This window comes from Labrus mixtus, chromosome 22 (genome assembly GCF_963584025.1).
Source record: "Labrus mixtus chromosome 22, fLabMix1.1, whole genome shotgun sequence".
Taxonomy (NCBI): domain Eukaryota; kingdom Metazoa; phylum Chordata; class Actinopteri; order Labriformes; family Labridae; genus Labrus; species Labrus mixtus.
This window is the reverse complement of record NC_083633.1, coordinates 5,500,931-5,525,182: the sequence shown is the minus strand read 5'-3', so window position 1 is coordinate 5,525,182 and position 24,252 is coordinate 5,500,931. Positions and strand designations below refer to the sequence as shown.

Here is a 24,252-nt window from a genome sequence, read left to right as displayed (position 1 = left end):
TCTGTTTCGGCTGTGCGCTTTAACGCACAGAAGGTGGACGGTGACCGGATCTGAGTGCGTCTCTTAGAGAGGTGAGTCAACTCGGCTGAATTTGCTTCTCAGAACCTGAGTTTAACTTCCCCCTCGTGTAACCTTCGTGCCATGCACTTCAGATGAAGCCCCTCTGCTCCTGCTCTTTGTGTGTCTGATGCTGTTCGGAGCATCAGGTAATTTATTAGCCTTGTTAGGTATGCTAATGAACCACGACTTTGCCCCACCCTCTGTGCTTGTGAGTCGGTTATGGGATATAACTGTGTGCCTGTCGTCGCCTGTGCACAGTGCACACCTGACTGGAGTGTACTGTGGTCAAGTGAGCCGTCATTTGCAAAAAGTAGTCCATGGGTCTACTTTTTTCTTTGTTGATGTTATGACCAGCCTAGGGGAAACCAGCTGTAACATAAAAGTGACCCTCTCCTTCCTCACTCCCAATGATTAAACACCAAACAACGAATTTGCAGTTCACAATGTGCTAATTATTTAGCAAAAGGGTGCGAAACACTTGGGGGTCTGAGACCCACTTGAAACACCCTGAAAGCCTCAACAGCAAAGTGTTGGGGGGTCTCTGGGAAAAAAGAATTCACCTCTAATTGACTTCATACTCTGCATTGGACCAGAGAGAGATAGAGAGATGTCCGCTGTTATGTCTTTGCAATGCAAAGCACAAAACTACAAACGATGTATTTTGTGGTTTTGTGCAGCTGAAAAAAAAAGATCATGTCTTCACTACATGATCATGTGTCAGAAATTAATCAAATTCTGTATTATCTAAGGTCCTAGCCCGTCGTCTGGAGGCTATTATGCCCACAGTAATCTCAGAAGATCAGACAGGATTCATAAAGGGGAGGCACTCTTTTTCTAATGTCAGAAGGCTTCTCGGGATCATTCACACCCCGTCCTCTTCTACTGAGCCTGAGGCTGTAATATCTCTCGACGCAGAGAAGGCCTTCGACAGGGTGGAGTGGGCATATCTCTTTTTCACTTTGCAACGGTTCAGTTTTAGTGCCAGCTTCATCTCCTGGATTAAGCTACTCTACTCCTCCCCCTACGCATCTGTGTGTACAAACACACAGTGTTCAAGACCTTTTCCTCTTTTTCGCGGCACTAGGCAAGGCTGTCCGCTCTCTCCGCTGTTGTTTGCACTCGCCATTGAGCCGTTATCAGTTGCTTTAAAGTCGGTTGGAGGGTTCAAAGGGGTTGAACATCGCGTCTCGCTTTATACTGACGATCTCCTCCTTTATGTGTGTGACCCCCTGACAAGTATTCCGCCTATCCTTTCGCTCCTGAACACTTTTGGCGTTATTTCTGGATATAAATTAAATACTTTGAAAAGTGAATGTCTTCCGATTAATCAACTGGCCGCAGAAATGTCACCGTCGTCCATACCATTTAAAATATCTAACACAGGGATAAAGTACCTAGGTGTGATGATCATGCATACCATTCGTACACTCCGTGAAAAAAATGTCACTGCTTTAACTGCTGCAGTCAAATCAGATCTACAGAGGTGGAATTGTTTGCCACTATCTCTGGCGGGAAGGGTACAGACTGTAAAAATGAACGTGCTACCCAGATATTTGTATTTATTTCAATGTCTCCCCATATTTCTACCTAAGTCCTATTTTAAATCTATTAACGACATTATTTCTTCTTTTATTTGGGCTCGTAAGCGTGCAAGAACGGGTAAAATTTTACTCCAGAGGAGCAGGTCAGTGGGTGGGCTTGGGCTACCTAATTTTATCAGCTACTATTGGGCAGCCAATGTTCACAAAATTATACTTTATCTCACCCCAGTGCAGCTGGTGCCGATTAGAGGCTGACTCCTGCTCTTCTTCTCTCCCATCTCTGGTGTGTGGCACCCTTCCCCTCTCTCCCTCTAGCTTCACGTCTAATACTGTGGTAATAGGCACACTTAAAATATGGTCACAAATTAGATGACACTTTGGGTGGCTCTCCCTCCCTAAAGCGACGCCCATCTGTAATAATCACCTTTTTATACCAGCTTGGATTGACCCACGATTTGCATCTTTGGAGAGGAATGGCCTGCGCTGTCTGGGTGACTTATACGTTAATGATGTTTTTGCCAGTTTCGACCAATTACGTTCTGCATTCCATTTAAATGGCTCAGACTTTTTTCGATATTTTCAGCTCTGTGATTTTGCTAGGACCCACTCACCGGCATTTCCTCATGTTCCAAACCCCAGTGGCATTGATCTGGCACTCAAGGCAAGAGTCTTGCCCAAAGGTCAGGTTTCCTTCCTTTATGACCTCCTGTTCACAACTGACGAGTCCGTGGTAAAAAAGATCAAGGCTGATTGGGAAAGCAAATTACAAACCAACCTTTCTGAGGATTTCTGGGAAAAGGCGCTTGGGGCTGTTAATTCTTCTTCTAGCTGCGCTAGGCTGTCTCTTATCCAGTTTAAAGTGCTCCACAGACTTCATTACAGCAAATATAAACTCTCCAGAATATTTCCGGATACAATTGATGAAACTTGTGGTAGATGCTCTCAGGCTCCTTGCAACCTGACTCACATGTTTTGGTCCTGTTCTAAATTAGTTCATTATTGGCAATCCTTCTTTAAGTCCATCTTCGACGTTTTAGGTATAAACATTAATCCATCCCCACATATAGCTATTTTCGGTAGGTCTCCTGACGATCTTGCCACCTCGACCACTCAGGACAATGTTATTGCTTTTGCCTCTTTAATTGCACGCAGGAAAATCCTTCTCTTATGGAAATCTTCACAACCTCCCTCCTTCAAAGCATGGCTGCACGCTGTCTTATTTCTCCTTAAGTTGGAGAAAATTAAATTCTCTCTTAGAGGGTGCTCTGATAGGTTTTACACTGACGAGAAACTCTCACCTGACGAGGTATTGTAGTAGTACACCTTCGCCTGCCGATACTGATCCTGTCCTCTCGTGCCTGTCCAGCCGCCCCCCCTTTTTCTCCCCCTGAGTCAGGGCAAACCTGTGCGTAATTAAATACCACATTTTATGTTCTGACCATACTTCTTTCTGTGCGCGGGTTCTTCAGCCGCTTAGGTGGTAGCCTGGATGCGAGCAGCTGTTGTCTTTCCTTTTATTGATCAAGTTGAGCAGTGTGTGTGAGTGATTTTGTCTCTTTTACAGGTTATACTGTTTTTCCTATTTACTTATGTTGTATGCACATAACGACTTTCATTCCTGTTAATGTTGTTTGTTCATTTTTTATTTATGTTTGTCTCGTCAATTTTCATTATTATTATTTATTTGTTTTTATTTGGTTATTGTATTTTTTTTTTTTTTTTTTCTGTGAGTTTTCCAATCTTGCACTTTTATTCTTGTCTTTAAACTAAGAGGTCTATTTGTTGGTCTGGGAGGGTTGTTTACATGGCGAAGTGATACTGGGTTTTTGAATGTTTCTGAGGAAAAAATAAAAATGTTGACTGCATCCCAATTGCACTGTATATTTTGAACTTGCTTTAATAAAAATATGTTGAAAAAAAAAATCTGTATTATATTGTAGAAAACCCTTCGAAAGATAGACTCTTCAACTGATGATTTTTATCTGCTTTATTGTAAAGCTCACTCATAATTCAAAACCACCGTAAGAGATTATTGTCCGGTGGGGGGCTGCAAAACTTTAACATTCACCTTTTACCGTAACTTTTTTGTTGTTTACCATCTCTTAATACATACATCACGTTCATTTCTCGAACTTAAGTTAAACAACATTCAAAACCGGAAGTTGCTTCAAAATACCAAAAAGGAAGCAAGGTAACCTTAGCATGACATGTTCTAAAATACAAAATTAAAGCACGAGAAATTACCGTTTCTTGAGCAAGTCTCAGATTTATTTTACCTTAACTAGATTACTTACACATATTGTTATCTAACTTGTATGCAAACAAACCAAAATAATGTCAAACCAAAAACTGAGTTACATATCAGTTATACATAGACTAGTTGTATAAAAAAAAATCAGAGTTGGAATAGTGCAAAAACCCTACAGCTCTCCAGTCCACATGTTTATAGAAGTATTCAAAGGAATGCATTCTTGTGTGAACATGTGTCTGATGAACACTTGAAGCGTTAATAAAAAGATTGGATCATAATTGTTTTGCAGAAAACATTAGCAACCATCCGGGTTTCTCCAATCAGGGCTGGGCACCTGAAACACAGCACAAAGACAGACGCACAAACGAAACACCGAACACAAAGCAGACCAACATAATAACACTTATATACAATTATGACTCATAGTCATAACCGTTGACAATCTCCCAGATGAAGCTTGAGCACCCCCTTTCTGTGCAGCTGCATCAGGAGCCCAAACTCCTTGGGCATGGCGTGGAACCTTTTAGCTTTTCTGTCATCATAGTAGTGGTGCGTCAGGTCGTAGAGTCCATAGGGGTGATTATCGAAGGGCCAGAACCCATACAGATGCACATTTTCACAGACCTCCAAAGCTATGCTAGTCATAATTAGCCCGGTGCTCATCCATGCTGATCCCAAGCCTTGTACACGCCAGAAGGCAGCCAGTCTGTTGAAGTACTTAGGGTTAATGAAGACGGGCCTAATGGGGCTTCCAAAGTCCTCAACACTGTAGATGGCCCGCAGAAATATAGCAGTGTTTCCACGAGAGAAGGGAAAGACTAGCAAGGAGTTGCGGTAAATATGCAGACTTTCCACAAACGGACGACGACGCTTCATCAGAGACTCATACCTGGAGACACGAAAGCAGATATAAATCAACAAGACAAAAGAACTCTGTAATAACAGTGAAGTGAAATCCAGCCTCTTGCTCACTTCTCCCTGAGGATGCTTGGGTTCGCTGTCACAAGGTCCGTTTTGACACCGACATGCTTCTCATAACCATTTCCCAAAGGAGGAAGGTTGCACCTGAAGAAGCAAGAAAAAAAAGTCAGAGATCTTTTTTGTGGAATCTCAGCATAAATGATTTTTGACACTGTGAGTTGACATTGTCACCACAATGGACACCTTTCTCACCTCATGACAAACTGAGCTGAATCAATTCTCTCTCCACAGCTGCTGTCAGTCAGGATTCCTCCGTTCCCAACAACAGAACACGTGTCCCATGTTTTATTTGAGAAAGGATGCTCCTGGAATTGTAATCAATGGTTATGTATTACCACATAATGATAATTATACTGATGATATAATACAGTAGATCAAATTTACTGCGGGTTCTCATTTGCAAATGTTTCCCTCTTGGAAATGCCCTGCAGCAGACACCCCTAAAAGAGGTTGCCAGCTAAATTCAGCAGTATATCACTTCGTTGTGAAGTAAACTGGCAGCTTTAAACTTGCTGATGACACAGTTGTTAATTTGTGTACATACATGCTGTAAGCGGTTCGGGGAACATTTCCTGAGATTTGGATTGAAAAGAGTTCCTCACTACCAATTTATTTGTGGAAAGAGTTGAGTTTCAAATACCTCATATGTTTTCACTTAATTTAAAAATACTTTGGTTTATTATTTTGTATAAGAAAATCAGATGGATTCATGTGGATTAATAGTTCAACCTTGTTGTCAACCTGTTTCCAGTTGCAGCATAACAAAGTACACATTTTGTTTGTGTATCCAGAGTCATGCATCCCCCGAAGAGAGTAAGAAAGCTTAAGTTAAGAGCTGCTAAGTGTCACTTCCTCCAGCTGCAGCACAGTTAGCCACGTGACTAGCGGTACTATCAGCTGGCTATGCCCAATGTCTGGCTCAAAGGACAGGGATTGTATTAGCAAAGGAGCTCTGTGAACCCTCCAGCTAGCTCGAGGCATCCCGAGTCTACCAACATATTACTTGTGTAAATACACATGTGAAGTGTATGCTAAGTTGTTTTTTGTATTTATTGAATGTTTCGTTTAATTAATGTGTGATCTTTTAGTCAGACATTACAGGAACAATCACAATGCCAAACAAGTAGCAGATATTGTGGATGTGTTGGTTATATTCATGAGTGCCAAACAAAATACCTTTGTAAAGGTGTTAAAAACCTCCTGAGACACCTGGAAGCTGCACTTTCTCTTATCAACGAGCTCTGGTTCCACTACAGTGTTGGCCTGGTTAAGGATGGCTTTGTCAAAACCACTGCAGCTGTTGCTCAGCTGAGATCTGGGGAACCACAAGGACTTTGTTAAACCATGTACAAGTGACTCTGATGTTTTGATGCTCCCTCAAATGTTTGTTTAGTGTTTTGTTTTTTTTAAAGAGCAAATAAACATTAAGGGCAGTCATATGTGTTTCAGGCAAAGTCCTCTCTGTTTTATCAACACACACATGATTTGAATGTGTGTTATATTTAGACCAAGTGTTAAACATTTACAGAGAAGTTCCTCAACTTCACTCCACATGTATTTCCACTTCTCTTTCCCACTTCTTCAGCTGTTCTTCTTTCTATCCATCTGAAGAGGAAACTATTCTGATCCTGCACAGATTCTGATTTTGTTCAAACATTCAATGTTTACAGTTTAAGGTCATGAATCACATTCATTTTTCGAGGACAGACTTAATATGTGACAATCAGACGAGGGCACTCTGACTCATCTTTTCTGAGCTTGTCCTCGAGTAAAACATGCAAAGAGTAAAGTCTTTTTTTAGCCATTCAAATTATTGGGTTGTATCTTAACCTTGATTGTGTGATTTTATATTTCTGTCTTCTCTTATATAGCTAGTAAAGTTACATGGAAAAGGCCCAAAGAGGGATTTTAGAAGACTGTACATCTCCCCCTCCCCTCTTTCTTATAAAAAGTGACTAACTCTCATTCTGTGGAGGAACATTTGATGATCCTTATTTGACCCATTGTGTATATTGTGGGCTCCTATCACAGTGTAAATGGACTAAGCTGTAAACAAGTTGTGTTTGTTGATCTGCACAGGCAGACTCAGGTTTCCTGAGGGGCATGGATAAAAATAACTATATTTTCTTTGTTTTTTTTTTAAGTCACCAGCTGCATGCTGTTGGGCACCAAAACCCAAAAGTTGTGTTGCATTTTTTTGGAACAGGCCCAAACACTGGTAATAGTTCTATAATGTGATTCATGTTTCATTCTGTTTAACCTTTTAATCACACTTGGCCATCTTATTAGGCACTATGTTGGGTTTTATTACCCTTTTGACCTCCTTTACCACCCAGCGTCATGGAACTTAAAAGTACGTAATTCTTACCTTCTTTTATTTTTTCCCCTTGAAGTTCAAAACCAAGACGACCTTTTTGTTTTACCTGAACTTTTTAAAATTGTCCTCCTGCTTCTTCCAGGCTTGGGAGTAATTCTGCATTACTTTTATGATCGTATTACTGTGAAAAAACAAAAACATTCAAACTAAGATACACATACACAACCAGGTGAGTAATCCCTTCATCTGATGGCAGTCATGAAGCAGTGACGGTGTTTGCACACTCACTTGCATTCTTTGCAGAGGTCAAAAGTCTTGGGGGCTCTTTTCCTCTGAGGGGCTGGTAAGTGCTGGTCCACATCACTGTGGAACAAACAAAAGAAAAAGAAGGACAGATGTGTTGATTCAGAAGCAAGGCACACATCAGATAATGTAAACGTGTGTAACACCACATTCTGGACCCTGCATACAGACTATGAACCACTCCCCACATTTACAGTTATGAATAGTTACTTTGTGGACAGACCCTCCTCAAAAAGACAGCCAACACAAAGAAAATCACCCCTAAATCCAAAAGCTCACATAGGCCAACATGTTAGCTTTATAATTAGTTTTCATCACTTGAGAACAAAAACTCCCATTTTGAGTGTTCTGTGTTCTTTGTTCAAAACATACAGAAGACATAATGAATCAGCATTTAACATCTTTAAGTGAAAGATTTGATGCCATTCTGTAGAAATTTCAAACTCCAACTAACGCTAAAGCCAATGGAGTAAACATCATGAATTCAGTGTTCAGCAGCTGTCAACTTCATACACCATGAATGAACAACCAGTCTACAAACTCTTGAGCAGAGATTTTTGCTATGTAGCTACATGTCATCTGCAAAAATCTGTGGTCTGCGGTGTTACTTTTACAGCTATCATCATCTTCTGTTACTGTTTTCAACTTCCTAAGAAACTGTTTTGGTCAGTGGCGATTCTAAAGTCTGTTGGGGCCCTCCAACCAGAGTTCATCACCATCATGTCTGCCAGCCGATGCTTACTCCTCTTCCTTTCTCTCCTATAGACGGCTAATTCTTCTTCATTTTTCTTCAGTGACTTTCATTGAAAAACTTTGGTTTTCTCAGCAATTGAGTGAGTGCTTTCAGATGGGGCACCCAAAGGGAGGTTTCCTACTGTCATTGCAAAATTTGCACATTTTGAGCCACTGCTTTGGTTGAAGTTTGTGAGCCCTCTGGGGCCCCCTACTGGTCTGGGGTCCCGAGCAGTTGCCTGCCTTGCCTGTTGACAAGCAGCGTCTCTGGTTTTGGTCGACTGACTACAAAATCCACGGCCATATGAACGATTGTGATTGCTTGATAAATACCTTGTAATGTAATTGGGGAAATTGCAGCTGTTAAGCTCCTCTTGCATCACGTCCAATGAGTGGCATTACCATGGCATCATTGTAACACAGAAAAAGTGTATGGGCTATTCTGTAGCTGTACAAAGTTTTTGTTTTTGCAATGTAGGCCTACTTGATCAAGTGATATTTCAGCAGCTTCATTTGACAATCTTCTTCCCTCTTATCTCCACTGTTTAAGAACACAGACACACGTGGTGCCTAATAAGATATCCTATACGCATATGAACGAAGCCGAGAAAAAGAAAAGATTAACACGTCGACAAAGGCTACGTGCATTTTAGCAGTATGAACGGCTAAAGGGTGCAGGAAGAAGTAAAACAACATATCTGTGATGTGGTTTGGCAGTCTGTGTGTGAGAGTGTGCATGTAGCCAAGGTAAATGTCATTTTCACACTTACCTGTCCAGTAAGTACCAGATCAGTAGGCTTGACAAACACAGGAGAGTCATCACAGGAGAGAAGAGTGACTTGAGCTGGATGAAAATGAGTAACAATAAAACTCATGTATTAGTATTCCATACATGATCTGCACATACAACAAAGAAAAGTCTACCTGAAACACTTCTGTATTTCTTGTCCACATGCTTTATTATAATAATAGCATTCATATAAATGCTTTCCTGTACTTTATTCTTCTTCTGTAACTCTGCCAAACTAATGTTAACCAAGAAACAACTTCAAGTGCTCAGAAAGTAAGTAAAGCTGAAGTGCCAAAATCGCTGCCGTTGTCAGCCCTTGGTCTTTTATTAGTGGAACTAGAATAGAATAGGCGCTTCCATATTTCTTCTTGTGCACTGGCTCTCCTGTTTCGCTTAGCTGAACAGCCAATCAGAGAGATTCCTACCCCCAACTGAGCCAGCGACGGGTCCTCCGATTCAATATGTAGGGTCGGCCAAAAAAAGGCCAACTGGGGCCGACTGGTAGCGACGGAGCTGGACACACTGCAAAAACTACGGGGGGCAACCGCTCACAGACGGCCGACAGTCTCCTTGGTGTGTCAGGGTCTTAAAGGCCACTAATAAAAGATGAAGGGCTGAGAACGCCAGCGCCATTTTCAACTTTTTATCAGACATTATTCTCCATTAGAAGTACCTATATTACGAGTGTTGAGTGACAGTGGTGAGAGAATTGTCTTCTCGTGGCAAAACAACGGTTTATTTGTCCGCGTTCTTCCTCGTCCTTTTCCAGTTTCCCCTTTTTGGAATGACGATTACAGACTACCGGCGCCTGCTGGCATGGAGAGCTATTTCCTCTCACGCATGCGCAGAACGTACGTGGTGGTTGGCCGTTGGCTGTCGTCTTTGCAGTGTGTTCTAGTGCAACTGTTTGGCCAAGTCAAGAGGCATCGCCCGCCGACGCCACAGGTAGCCTTTGTCGCCACCAGTTCTTGACTTATTAAATATCTTCAGCCAGTCAATTGCTACCGGCAGGGTGGGGGGTGGGTCTCCTGTAGCTTGTTACTTCTCGCAGGCCTTTCCAGACTTCTGAAGGGTCGTTAGCTGAGAAGCTTTGTTTTAACTTCTCAGTGTAGCTCCTCTTAGCTACTCAGATCGCTTTTGTCAGTTTGTTTCTGGCCTGCTTGAACAGGTCCCGGTCCCCACTCCTGTAGGCCTCCTTTTGGTCTGACGCAGCTTCCTTAGATGAGGTGTAAACCAGGGCTTGTTGTTGTTGTATGTGCAGAAGGTCTTGGTCTACACACACATGTCCTCACAGAAGCTGATATATGATGTCACAGTGTCAGTGAGTTCATTGAGATTTGCTGATGCAGCTTCAAAAACACTCCAATCAGTGCCATCAAAGCAGGCCTGTAATTCCTGTTTTGACTCCTCTGTCCATTTCCTTACAGTCCTTACTACAGGCTTAGCAGTTTTTAACTTCTGCCTGTAGGTCGGGATGAGGTGAATTAGGCAGTGATCAGAGAGTCCCAAAGCTGCACGGGGAACATAGCGATATGAGTCCTTTATTACTGTGTAGCAGTGGTCCAGTGTGTTAGCTCCTCTGGTGGGACACTTCATGTGCTGTCTGTACTTAGGAAGTTCGTGTTGAATTGCTGTTACTTGCAAACCTGATAAGAAGGTGAACCTGATGCTAAAGATGAAACTAATTTTCTCCCATGAACACTTGAACACTCATACAATTTTTATGACATTGAATGCCACTGAGTTAGCACTTGTCAATGCTTCGGGCCCTAATAATTTACAAACTACAAAAAGAGTTGATTCTTACCTTCATGTTCCAGGTAAAAAGCTAGTCCTTTGATTATGGATCCAGTCAATGTTTCTCTCTTGCCTGCTTCTCTTTCACTGTCACTGTCGTCTTTCACTGTAAGATATCCCTGCAGTGTCACCACACAGTAAAAAAAAAAAAAAAAAAAAAAAAAAGTCTGAGTGTATCCTCACTTCTGCCAAATTTCAAGATTTACCTGAGCAAGCAGACAGGAGGCTGAAATATGTCAGAACAGTCACTCAAACATCAAGTAAAACACAGAAATGTTAGATAAGAAGTCGTTGACACCACAAGACACCACGAACCTAACATCAACTACCTTGACAATAAAACAAGTCTGCACTTTAACTTTAAAGGTTTACCTTGTGACGACCAGCAATTCCTGTTTGTCAACAGTGCAGGGTTGATTGTCAATGTTGATATAGAGTGGGTATTTGAAAGAATTTTATGATGGTATCTTTTTCTATGAATGTTTGTTGTGGCACTCCTCAAAACCAGTGGCGGACTTAACCATTAGGCATAGGTAGGCAATTGTATTGGGCCCCCAACCTGCATGGGCTCTATAAAATGGCCTAAAAAAATCAAGTTTAAGAATTATTATTATTATTATTAATTTATTATTATTTAACTTTGTGGTAAGTTATTACGTTTTTCTAAAAAAAACACTTACGCAAAAAATGTAATCAGAAGAATGGCTAATTCATCTATAACTCGTGTCTCAGGGCCCCCTCCCCCTCCAGCCGCACTACATGGACTTTTCCATGATGCACATCAGGGTGTTTGATGCACAGTACTGCCCCGAAGTCCTGCAACATCATAAACACAAGCTTACAGATTCCTACAAGTGAAGATGGTGAAATAAAGAAACACACAGAGACAAAGGAGATGAAGAGAGAGGCAGAAAGAGGAGATAAAGAGAAATGAAATACATTTTTAATCGGCCACACGCTGGCTCACTTCAGCTGTATGAGCCCGAGATAGAAACGGTCTTTCTTGTGATTACTCGCAAATTACGGGAATAAGCTTTGCAGAAATAACAGCATCATAATGCAGACAGTGGAGGATTTAGTCATTTGGGGGCCCTCCTGCATTTGTTGGGCTGATGTAGTGGTTCTCAACTGATGGGTCGGGACCCTAAAGTGGGTCGAGGAGCCTTTTTCAGTGGGTACTGAATGTGTACTGAAAACAAAAGGTCTAAAAGGCTGTGAATTTGAAGCATGTTTGTGTTGTTCTGATCCTTTGATCAGTCACATTTTTGTACCTTCTGAAGTCCAAACTTGCACACTTTTCTATTGAATAAATCTGATTGGTTGAAAATATTAGAAATTTGGGTAGGCCTACTGATTTTTCATGAAGAGGTTGGTAGTGGGTCCTGAAGTTAGACCAGTTGAGAACCACTGGTGTAATGTTCTGTTCTAGCAGGTTGCAGGAGGTTGATTGTGATCATCCTGTGTTTTATCTTAGTGAATGGATAACACACAAGAAAATACAATTATGGAGACACAAAAGTAATACACATAGGGCCTACTAGTCATAAATATTTACCCTTTCTCTGCCTCATCCAGGAATTTCTCTCTGTCTCTGTGTTTCTCTTCTTCCTCTCTATCTCTGTGTTTCTCTTCTTCCTCTCTGTCTCTGTGTTTCTCTTCTTCCTCTCTTTCTCTGTGTTTCTCTTCTTCCTCTCTGTCTCTGTATTTCTCTTCATCCTCTCTGTCTCTATGTTTCTCTTCTTCCTCTCTGTGTTTCTCTTCTTCCTCTCTATCTCTGTGTTTCTCTTCTTCCTCTCTTTCTCTGTGTTTCTCTTCTTCCTCTCTGTCTCTGTATTTCTCTTCATCCTCTCTGTCTCTGTGTTTCTCTTCTTCCTCTCTGTCTCTGTATTTCTCTTCTTCCTCTCTGTCTCTGTATTTCTCTTCTTCCTCTCTGTCTCTGTGTTTCTCTTCTTCCTCTCTGTCTGTGTCGTTACTAAAATAATCTTAATATAACCAACTGTCATTTTCACATTTTCTTGCATTTCTTTGTTTTTATAAAATAAATTACTTAAAGCTCCTCGTCCTCTCCACTGTTTAAGAACACAGACACACGTAGTTCCTAATAAGATATCCTATATGCATATGAATGAAGCCGAGAAAAAGAAAAGATTAAACTGTCTACAAAGGCTACGTGCATTTTAGCAGTATGAACGGCTAAAGGGTGCAGGAAGAAGTAAAACAACATATCTGTGATGTGGTTTGGCAGTCTATGTTTGTGAGAGTGTGCATGTAGCCAAGGTAAATGCCATTTTCACATTTACCTTTCCAGTAAGTACCAGATCAGCAGGCTCGACAAACACAGGAGAGTCATCACCGGAGAGAAGCGTGACTTGAGCTGAATAGTAACATTTATATAAATGCTTTCCTGTACTTTATTCTTCTTCTGTAACTCTGCCAAACTAATGTTAACCAAGAAACAACTTCAAGTGCTCAGAAAGTAAGTAAAGCTGAAGTGCCAAAATCGCAGTTCCTCGAGTGGCCACTTGGAGCTGGTTCCAAAAGCAAGTAAATCCCAGTTTTGATCCCGCTGGCTGATTTCTCAAGTTGTGACAACTGGAAGGATACTTCATTTTCAATAACTTAATCACTATTTTTCATTTTTCAATACCAATTTAAATCCTGCTTAATTTGGACTTTGGTGTCTTAAAGCTCCTGTGAGAAGTTTTTAAACTTTTGATCAAACTGACCAAAATACATATTGATGCCTCTTTTTGACCTACAAAAGCAAAATAGACCATCAGCTAAAAGATGAACTATTTCTATATTGTAGATTGTTTTCATGCCTGTAATGCTGCCACAGGGTAGGAGTCAGATGAGACAATCGACAGCTTGTAAACAAACAGCCTGTTTTTTAGAAACATTTTCTAAGAATATATTTACAATAAGTGATACAATACTTATACAGTCTTAGAATCTATCATCGCTTGAGCAGTGGGATTAAAGTCAAATACTTTAACCACACCACTATGGCTACTGTATCCATGATCTTGTTACTGGTTTGTTGTGTAACACGGTTTGTGTTTTGAATTCCCAGATAGTCCCACAAGTGCTCGATTGTAGACGGTTGCAGCTTGTCATGTTTTAATGTTTGGGTTATAATGCTACATTTTAATTCTTAATGATGCATTATAATGTAAACCATTAAGGATAAAACATCCAGTTTTTATAGTATCAACTATCATTTCATATCATATATCATATGAAGGCTAATTGCTGTTACTTGCAAACCACATACGAGGAACCACAAGCGTTTGTTTCTAGAGACTGCTGAGATGAAAGTGAACCTGATGCTAAAGATGAAACTTTTCTCTCATGAACACGTTTTGAACAATTGTTCTGCTCATTAAGTGAGCCATACCAGGTTCTTGTGTTTGAAGTGTAACTGGTATTTTTCCAGTTGGTTTCATGTCAAGCTTACTCCTGTTGGTTTCTCTAGTTCTAGTTCACGATTATGTTTCAATTGGAAACTGCACTATACACATCCCTTACAAGCTAGAAGCTCCTTTCCAACTATAGCTAACTTTTAAGAAATCCCTAAAAACTCACCTCTTCAACATCACCAACCACTGACCAACTCTGTTCTCATCCTCCTTCTCTTATATCATCTTTATTGTTTTCATTGTTTTGTTTTGTTGTTATTCTTTGTTAAGTGTCTTTGAGTACTTAGAAAAGCGTTATTAAAGTCTAATACATTATTATTACTTTCTTACTTTCGTCTCAGTAGGCCTACTAACTTACAGTAAAACGTTTACTGTCTTTAAAGGCACACCGGACATGAGAAAAAAAGTTATCCATTGAAAGTTTCTTGTCACCTGTCACAGATTTTTCAAAATAAAATATTAAATATCACTAAAATATTAGTGTCTTAATGCAATGTGAGTAGTCTGTGCCTTTAATTATCTCAAACACTATACAGTAAAATATGTTAAAGATTCTCAGGGCCACATCCAGGGACATGAGGAACAAGAACCAATTGAAAGTTTCTTGTCACCTATCACAGATTTTTTTAAATAAAAGATCAAAAATGACAAAAAAATATCAAAGCGGCTTAATGCAATTTAAGCAGACTTTGCCTTTAATTTTTAACAAACTATACAGTAAAATATGCTGAAAATTCTCAGGACTAGAGACATGGAGACGAGGAACAACAATTGTCTTGTCTTAACTTTGTGTTTTTTTTTCTGTCAGCCGTTATTATTGATGGTGTCTTTTGCTGAAATACGCGGCCGCATTTTTGGGTGCTCCAAGCACCTGTACTGTAAACCCCGGTATAGACACGTATCATCTTTCAAGCGGCGGCTGACTTGACCTGGGTTTTACAAAGTTGTTAAAGTTATAATGTATTTGGGCGAAAAGGTAAAAACTGGGATGTGATGAATGTTATAGATTTTAATATAAAGAGGAATTTATTGAGACATAAAATGTAAGAGTAAGATTAAAATTGAAACATATTCAGGGACCAGTCCAGGATGGACAAATTTAGTGCTGCAGTCAGATACTGCCCTCTAGAGGATTCACTTATTCAATGCATCAGGTGCTTTTCTCTGAAAGGCTTAGTGGAGAAAAATCAACTGAAAGGCAACATAACGGTCACACAGTCAATATATGTGTTTGTGTGTATGTATATGGCTAAATTTATAATGGGATAATAACACACTTCAAGTTTTTTCTGAAGTTATAACTCATGTTGCTGCCTTATAACTCTTTTTTGTGTAGCATATTGTATTCATTTTTCACTTATCCAGCAGGTTTTTTTGAGTAATCTTCAGCTGAATGTGGAGTGAATAGGAGGCCAATGCAGGGAGGCCAGGATTGGTTTTATGTAGTCCATGAATGTTTTGATTCCTGTTGGTAACAGTCTCAGTATTAATGTGTCTGTGTGTAGAAGTCACATCAGGCCATCGTCTGTAGGCCGACAGCTGCCTGTGGAGCCTCTCAGCAGGTGAAGTTAGTCCTACATTTGGCAGCTCTAAGTTTGTCCCTTTGCTCCTCCCCTCTGCTTTTGATTGGATTAGAGTCTGGCTGTGATGCACCTGAGCTGCAGCACCTTCTTCTTTGGACTGACTGTGAAATAGTCTGCAGGATTATAGTTGCTGCCAAGTACTCATGAGGCTGTTTTCAGGGTTTTAGTTATACTGTTTTCATGCACTGAGAGTGGAAATAACCCAAGAGTTAGACTGCGGTCAAGCCAGCCGCTCCTCGCTTTTACATGGTGAAGTGAGCCGCCCCTAAATATGAAGTGCTCACGTATTCTGATCTTTATGGTAAATGCTCCGGACTCCAGAGCGAGCAGGATTAACAGACAGAGAGAGCGATGACGTGAAGTGTTAAATGCCTAGGTCTTACCATAAAACTGGCTATGAGATACACGTGTATGAAACGGCTTCCTTTTTTCAAAATAAGGTGTTCACAATTTTTAAAAAAACAAATCAGTTTTCTTGGAGAAAACAATAATTATATATATGTTTTCTTCCATAAGTACACCATGATTCTGAAATGGTTGGACAAAGTACTTCTTGGACTACATGCACAGGTACTATGAAGTACTTTTACTGTGTACTTTTTGAGACATCCACTGTCAACGTTCTTTATAAATCACTATAATGAGTATTTGAATTTGATATCTTGTAAAAACAGGTCTGTCCGGCAGCCTTCCCCACCATCTGATCCAACTCACCACCAGGTGGTGATCAGTTGACAGCTCTGCTCCTCTCTTTACCCGAGTGTCCAAAACATGCGGCCGCAGATCTGACGAAACAACTACAAAGTCGATCATCGATCTTTGGCTTATGAACGAACTTATGAACATCCCTATACATGGTGTTTGTTATAGTCAATCCATGACTAGCACAGAAGTCCAACAACAAAACACCAGTCGGGTTCAGATCGGGCAGGCCGTTCCTCCCAATCACTTTTCTTTTGCAATGAAATATGCAAATACTTATGTTTTTGCCTACACTTATCCCTGCGATATGATTGGCTGTTAGTTGTCTTCTTCTTGATCTTTAAAATGTTTAGTTGCAACTTCAGTTTAAGGCTCCCCTTTCCTAGCTTTTGGCTGGTGTAATTACAGGTTTTTACTTTTACTGAACATTTGTTATTTTTCCATTACATCACGATAATTAGTCTAGTCTAGCTGCTGTTTCTTGAGCATCCGTACTATCTGTACAAAAGTTTGCCAAAGCCACAGCAAACATTTGTATTGTTAGCAGCTGGGAGCCACGAGCATTGCCGTACTGTATTTGTCCTAAGAAAAGTCATTTTTTCAAGTCTCAAACTTAGCTGCCCGTCTCGGCTACAACAGACATCTCTGACATCATAACAGCTGGTCCTCTTTGTGATATGTTGTAATGAAAGACACCAGCTCATATCGACAAGGGGAACTAGTTAAATATAATGAGGTCAAAGGCCACTTATTAGCCTACTTGCTAGCAGGGTTGTAACCAGAATCACCCTTGGTGTAAAAACTGTGAACGAGTCTTCAAAGTCCAACATATTTGATTAGATTTTTTTTATTTCAAACATGTAACAAAAGACAAAAGGTGAACAGAAAATAAATCATAGGCTAACTAAAAACAGTGGAAAGTATAATACTGGAAAAAAATGTCGGACACTGTGCTATTTAATGAACAAACATAATATCAAGGAAATTATCACATCGACTAAAATATTAGCTCTAAGGCTTTGGATGTAGCCCAGATAGACTTTGTATAAATGTTTATACTGTCACTGACTAACAAACACAAACATAAACCTCTCCCATCCGTTAACAAAACAATGCGGTCATTGTCATTGTCTGCAGTCAGCCTGAAAAGTCAGAGAAAGTAGTTTACTTTATGTTCATGTCTTATTTACATACCCATCTTAACGAGTGACGTGAAGAGACAGATGGATCTCTTCTCAAAACCTGAGAACATTTACATTAATACCTGTGTCAATGTGAAAATAGTTTCCTCCTGATTAATTTGTTTCCCTTTATGTAAAATGTTAACTGAGGAAGCAACGGTCAGCTTTGAGCAGGAGCTGTATCTGGTATAGATATCCTGTATCCACGGGTCGGCAAGTAAGTTTGGCCTCTGGTCACATTTTTTCTAAGCAACTAGATAACAAAAGAGCAGGTAAAAGACCTTACTCTTTGATATACTATCATTCTTATGTTTTGGCCATTTATGCTTTAACCAACCGGAGGCTTATTATAACATTTTTTTGACTTGTGAATGCCCCTCCTGACTTACTCGTAGCATTATTATTGTTTAACTGCCCAAAAGCACGCACACACACACACACATTTTTTAGTTTTATTGTAGAGGTAGATACAAATTATTCTCCGAAAAAATCTTTATTATTTTGAATCAAGGTGCATGAAGGAGGATGGAAGATAAAAAGTAAGCTGCAATGACACCTTATGTACACAAGTTGGTGCTGTGTAGTTCCACAGCGTGGGGGATAGAGGTGAGATCTGCTGCTTGGTCTGTTGTTTACAAAATGAAAACTCTGCACAAGCTTTCGTTTATGTGAGAAACTAGTTTTTAAATGTCTGAGCAGAGAAAATGTGTTATTTCTGACCGAGTACTTTGAGAAACCAGATAATGATTTTTATCGTAGCTTCCTTTAGATAGATAGATAGATAGGCAAAATGAAAACTCTGCGCAAGCTTTAGTTTTTATGAGAATTAATTTAAGATTAATAAAATAGAAATAATTCACATTAGCCTATTCACACCTATGCTAAGCTACAAGTGCCCAACCGGCCAACAATAGGACTCCTTTCACATGCTGGTGAGTTTTTAAAAAATCGGAGAGTGCTGTGACTCTGATTTAGTGGTACTATACGACTTTTAATTTGGTAGTACTGCTCATCCTCATACTTGAGCCTGATCCCAGTCAAGCTTTTCTCAAGATATGACACAGCAGCACACGCTTTCCATAGGATGTCACTTCAACAAGGAGCATGTTGACAATCCAGGGAGTTTATGCTCATTCCTGACATTAAACCAGACAAATCTCACAGGTGTGAGCCTCATGAAACATGATCCTGACTTAATTCTAAAACCCCAAACACAACTCTTTTTGAATGAAGACACAACAGACAAACTTCAGCCATTGAACCAAGACATTTAAACAAGAATCAATTCAGTTTGGATTGAAAACTAAAGGTAACAAGAATAAAACCTTTAAAAACTCTTAATCATTGTAATCATCTCGTCTTCAAGCCTCTGTGTCTCGGTCACATTGAGCAACAACTTCTGAACAGATTTATTCAGTGTGATGTTGTTTCCCATGTTCTTTCACATCTCAGAGACTTGAAACAAGCTGAGCTGGCAATATGAGACAGATTTTGTTCTTTTCAGTGTCTCTTACAGAAAACTATCAAACTGAGTGTGAGTGTCATGTTGTTCACTCTTTCTCTCTCTTACTGATCTCCATCTCATCAACATGTCACGACATCTCCTCTCCACACACACATCTCAGCTGATGACCGGGACAAGCACTCATCAGAACAGAGGACAAAGTGCTTTTGATTGATTCCCTCTCTCTCTCTCTCTCTCTCTCTCTCTCACACACACACACACACACACACACACACACACACACACACTACAAATCCCATCAGGAAACTGCAGCCATTGAAACAACAAGGAGGAACAACAACACATCATGTGGATGGTTTTTGTGTCTCGGATTTCTTGAAGGTAATTATCATGTTGCCTGTGAATTAATTTACAGAGATTTCATGGATTGAATCAAACCATGGTTATAAGGAGTTATGGAAGACATTCTTCATACTTGTTGCTTAGAAGGTTGTAGTTGAAACTGTAGTGTATCTAGCTTTTCAATTATCTGCAAGCTTGTTTTACACAGTCACTTTAAGCAACTTTAATAGTCTGATAAAACTTAGTGCTAATCAGAAAGCAAACTATTCTGCGTTTATAAATGATGCTTATATTGTGTTGTTTTGTTTGTGTATTCTGTATTGATCCTTGGGTCCCTTAAAAGGGGCAAAACAATCTCCCATATCATGAAATGGCCTTAATTTATATCTATGGTACACAATACTGCCATTTTGATTACTTTAATGACTTGAATTGCAATACAAAGTCTGTAAATGCATCTTTGGGTAACTTTATTTGTTAATTTAAGGACCTTAAAATTCCATCGTGGGGTGGATGAGCGGTAAAGGAGACAGTGACAGCGGAACGAGCACCACAAGGATCAGCTTCCTCGCCCTCCACAGCTTCCTGATCAGATCCATCCTGGCTGCGGCCTCTAGCCTCATGGGGGACCCGGAGCTCTGGGTCGGATCGGTCACTACTCAGCAGAACCGGTTGTGAAAGTCACAAACCGGCTGACGGGGAAAGTCTCTGAGAGCCAGCGAGCGCTGAGGGCTGGAGGAAGGTCTCCTTGGAGCGCGTAAAGTTCTGTTTCGGCTGTGCGCTTTAACGCACAGAAGGTGGACGGTGACCGGATCTGAGTGCGTCTCTTAGAGAGGTGAGTCAACTCGGCTGAATTTGCTTCTCAGAACCTGAGTTTAACTTCCCCCTCGTGTAACCTTCGTGCCATGCACTTCAGATGAAGCCCCTCTGCTCCTGCTCTTTGTGTGTCTGATGCTGTTCGGAGCATCAGGTAATTTATTAGCCTTGTTAGGTATGCTAATGAACCACGACTTTGCCCCACCCTCTGCTTGTGAGTCGGTTATGGGATATAACTGTGTGCCTGTCGTCGCCTGTGCACAGTGCACACCTGACTGGAGTGTACTGTGGTCAAGTGAGCCGTCATTTGCAAAAAGTAGTCCATGGGTCTACTTTTTTCTTTGTTGATGTTATGACCAGCCTAGGGGAAACCAGCTGTAACATAAAAGTGACCCTCTCCTTCCTCACTCCCAATGATTAAACACCAAACAACGAATTTGCAGTTCACAATGTGCTAATTATTTAGCAAAAGGGTGCGAAACACTTGGGGGTCTGAGACCCACTTGAAACACCCTGAAAGCCTCAACAGCAAAGTGTTGGGGGGTCTCTGGGAAAAAAGAATTCACCTCCAATTGACTTCATACTCTGCATTGGACCAGAGAGAGATAGAGAGATGTCCGCTGTTATGTCTTTGCAATGCAAAGCACAAAACTATAAACGATGTATTTTGTGGTTTTGTGCAGCTGAAAAAAAAAGATCATGTCTTCACTACATGATCATGTGTCAGAAATTAATCAAATTCTGTATTATCTAAGGTCCTAGCCCGTCGTCTGGAGGCTATTATGCCCACAGTAATCTCAGAAGATCAGACAGGATTCATAAAGGGGAGGCACTCTTTTTCTAATGTCAGAAGGCTTCTCGGGATCATTCACACCCCGTCCTCTTCTACTGAGCCTGAGGCTGTAATATCTCTCGACGCAGAGAAGGCCTTCGACAGGGTGGAGTGGGCATATCTCTTTTTCACTTTGCAACGGTTCAGTTTTAGTGCCAGCTTCATCTCCTGGATTAAGCTACTCTACTCCTCCCCCTACGCATCTGTGTGTACAAACACACAGTGTTCAAGACCTTTTCCTCTTTTTCGCGGCACTAGGCAAGGCTGTCCGCTCTCTCCGCTGTTGTTTGCACTCGCCATTGAGCCGTTATCAGTTGCTTTAAAGTCGGTTGGAGGGTTCAAAGGGGTTGAACATCGCGTCTCGCTTTATACTGACGATCTCCTCCTTTATGTGTGTGACCCCCTGACAAGTATTCCGCCTATCCTTTCGCTCCTGAACACTTTTGGCGTTATTTCTGGATATAAATTAAATACTTTGAAAAGTGAATGTCTTCCGATTAATCAACTGGCCGCAGAAATGTCACCGTCGTCCATACCATTTAAAATATCTAACACAGGGATAAAGTACCTAGGTGTGATGATCATGCATACCATTCGTACACTCCGTGAAAAAAATGTCACTGCTTTAACTGCTGCAGTCAAATCAGATCTACAGAGGTGGAATTGTTTGCCACTATCTCTGGCGGGAAGGGTACAGACTGTAAAAATGAACGTGCTACCCAGATATTTGTATTTATTTCAATGTCTCCCCATATTTCTACCTAAGTCCTATTTTAAATCTATTAACGACATTATTTCTTCTTTTATTTGGGCTCGTAAGCATGCGAGAACGGGTAAAATTTTACTCCAGAGGAGCAGGTCAGTGGGTGGGCTTGGGCTACCTAATTTTATCAGCTACTATTGGGCAGCCAATGTTCACAAAATTATACTTTATCTCACCCCAGTGCAGCTGGTGCCGATTAGAGGCTGACTCCTGCTCTTCTTCTCTCCCATCTCTGGTGTGTGGCACCCTTCCCCTCTCTCCCTCTAGCTTCACGTCTAATACTGTGGTAATAGGCACACTTAAAATATGGTCACAAATTAGATGACACTTTGGGTGGCTCTCCCTCCCTAAAGCGACGCCCATCTGTAATAATCACCTTTTTATACCAGCTTGGATTGACCCACGATTTGCATCTTTGGAGAGGAATGGCCTGCGCTGTCTGGGTGACTTATACGTTAATGATGTTTTTGCCAGTTTCGACCAATTACGTTCTGCATTCCATTTAAATGGCTCAGACTTTTTTCGATATTTTCAGCACTGTGATTTTGCTAGGACCCACTCACCGGCATTTCCTCATGTTCCAAACCCCAGTGGCATTGATCTGGCACTCAAGGCAAGAGTCTTGCCCAAAGGTCAGGTTTCCTTCCTTTATGACCTCCTGTTCACAACTGACGAGTCCGTGGTAAAAAAGATCAAGGCTGATTGGGAAAGCAAATTACAAACCAACCTTTCTGAGGATTTCTGGGAAAAGGCGCTTGGGGCTGTTAATTCTTCTTCTAGCTGCGCTAGGCTGTCTCTTATCCAGTTTAAAGTGCTCCACAGACTTCATTACAGCAAATATAAACTCTCCAGAATATTTCCGGATACAATTGATGAAACTTGTGGTAGATGCTCTCAGGCTCCTTGCAACCTGACTCACATGTTTTGGTCCTGTTCTAAATTAGTTCATTATTGGCAATCCTTCTTTAAGTCCATCTTCGACGTTTTAGGTATAAACATTAATCCATCCCCACATATAGCTATTTTCGGTAGGTCTCCTGACGATCTTGCCACCTCGACCACTCAGGACAATGTTATTGCTTTTGCCTCTTTAATTGCACGCAGGAAAATCCTTCTCTTATGGAAATCTTCACAACCTCCCTCCTTCAAAGCATGGCTGCACGCTGTCTTATTTCTCCTTAAGTTGGAGAAAATTAAATTCTCTCTTAGAGGGTGCTCTGATAGGTTTTACACTGACGAGAAACTCTCACCTGACGAGGTATTGTAGTAGTACACCTTCGCCTGCCGATACTGATCCTGTCCTCTCGTGCCTGTCCAGCCGCCCCCCCTTTTTCTCCCCCTGAGTCAGGGCAAACCTGTGCGTAATTAAATACCACATTTTATGTTCTGACCATACTTCTTTCTGTGCGCGGGTTCTTCAGCCGCTTAGGTGGTAGCCTGGATGCGAGCAGCTGTTGTCTTTCCTTTTATTGATCAAGTTGAGCAGTGTGTGTGAGTGATTTTGTCTCTTTTACAGGTTATACTGTTTTTCCTATTTACTTATGTTGTATGCACATAACGACTTTCATTCCTGTTAATGTTGTTTGTTCATTTTTTATTTATGTTTGTCTCGTCAATTTTCATTATTATTATTTATTTGTTTTTATTTGGTTATTGTATTTTTTTTATATTTTTTTTCTGTGAGTTTTCCAATCTTGCACTTTTATTCTTGTCTTTAAACTAAGAGGTCTATTTGTTGGTCTGGGAGGGTTGTTTACAGGGCGAAGTGATACTGGGTTTTTGAATGTTTCTGAGGAAAAAATAAAAATGTTGACTGCATCCCAATTGCACTGTATATTTTGAACTTGCTTTAATAAAAATATGTTGAAAAAAAAAATCTGTATTATATTGTAGAAAACCCTTCGAAAGATAGACTCTTCAACTGATGATTTTTATCTGCTTTATTGTAAAGCTCACTCATAATTCAAAACCACCGTAAGAGATCATTGTCCGGTGGGGGGCTGCAAAACTTTTAACATTCACCTTTTACCGTAACTTTTTTGTTGTTTACCATCTCTTAATATATACATCACGTTCATTTCTCGAAGTTAAGTTACCTAAACAACATTCAAAACCGGAAGTTGCTTCAAAATACCAAAAAGGAAGCAAGGTAACCTTAGCATGACATGTTCTAAAATACAAAATTAAAGCACGAGAAATTACCGTTTCTTGAGCAAGTCTCAGATTTATCTTACCTTAACTAGATTACTTACACATATTGTTATCTAACTAGTATGCAAACAAACCAAAATAATGTCAAACCAAAAACTGAGTTACATATGAGTTATACATAGACTAGTTGTATAAAAAAAAATCAGAGTTGGAATAGTGCAAAAAC

At 40.5% G+C, this 24,252-nt stretch overlaps 1 protein-coding gene across 4 annotated transcripts; it reads right to left on the bottom strand.

The window, feature by feature from the left end:
- Positions 1-3,299: 3,299 nt before the first annotated feature.
- Positions 3,300-13,149, bottom strand: LOC132956456 (alpha-2,8-sialyltransferase 8E-like). Of its 4 annotated transcripts, none has more exons than XM_061029920.1 (9): positions 13,073-13,149; positions 10,783-10,891; positions 8,956-9,029; positions 7,439-7,513; positions 7,257-7,331; positions 6,010-6,148; positions 5,026-5,138; positions 4,825-4,917; positions 3,300-4,741 (listed from the first exon to the last, which is right to left on the bottom strand). In XM_061029920.1, the coding sequence occupies exons 2-9, from the start codon at positions 10,786-10,788 to the stop codon at positions 4,279-4,281; spliced, it is 1,038 nt and encodes a 345-aa protein (XP_060885903.1). In that variant the 5' UTR covers positions 10,789-10,891; positions 13,073-13,149; the 3' UTR covers positions 3,300-4,278. The 4 variants fall into 4 exon arrangements, with proteins under 4 accessions (XP_060885903.1, XP_060885904.1, XP_060885902.1 ...); XM_061029921.1 differs by lacking the exon at positions 13,073-13,149 and adding an exon at positions 10,979-11,121 and having other exon boundaries at positions 10,783-10,878; XM_061029919.1 differs by lacking the exon at positions 13,073-13,149 and having other exon boundaries at positions 10,783-11,111.
- Positions 13,150-24,252: the final 11,103 nt, after the last annotated feature.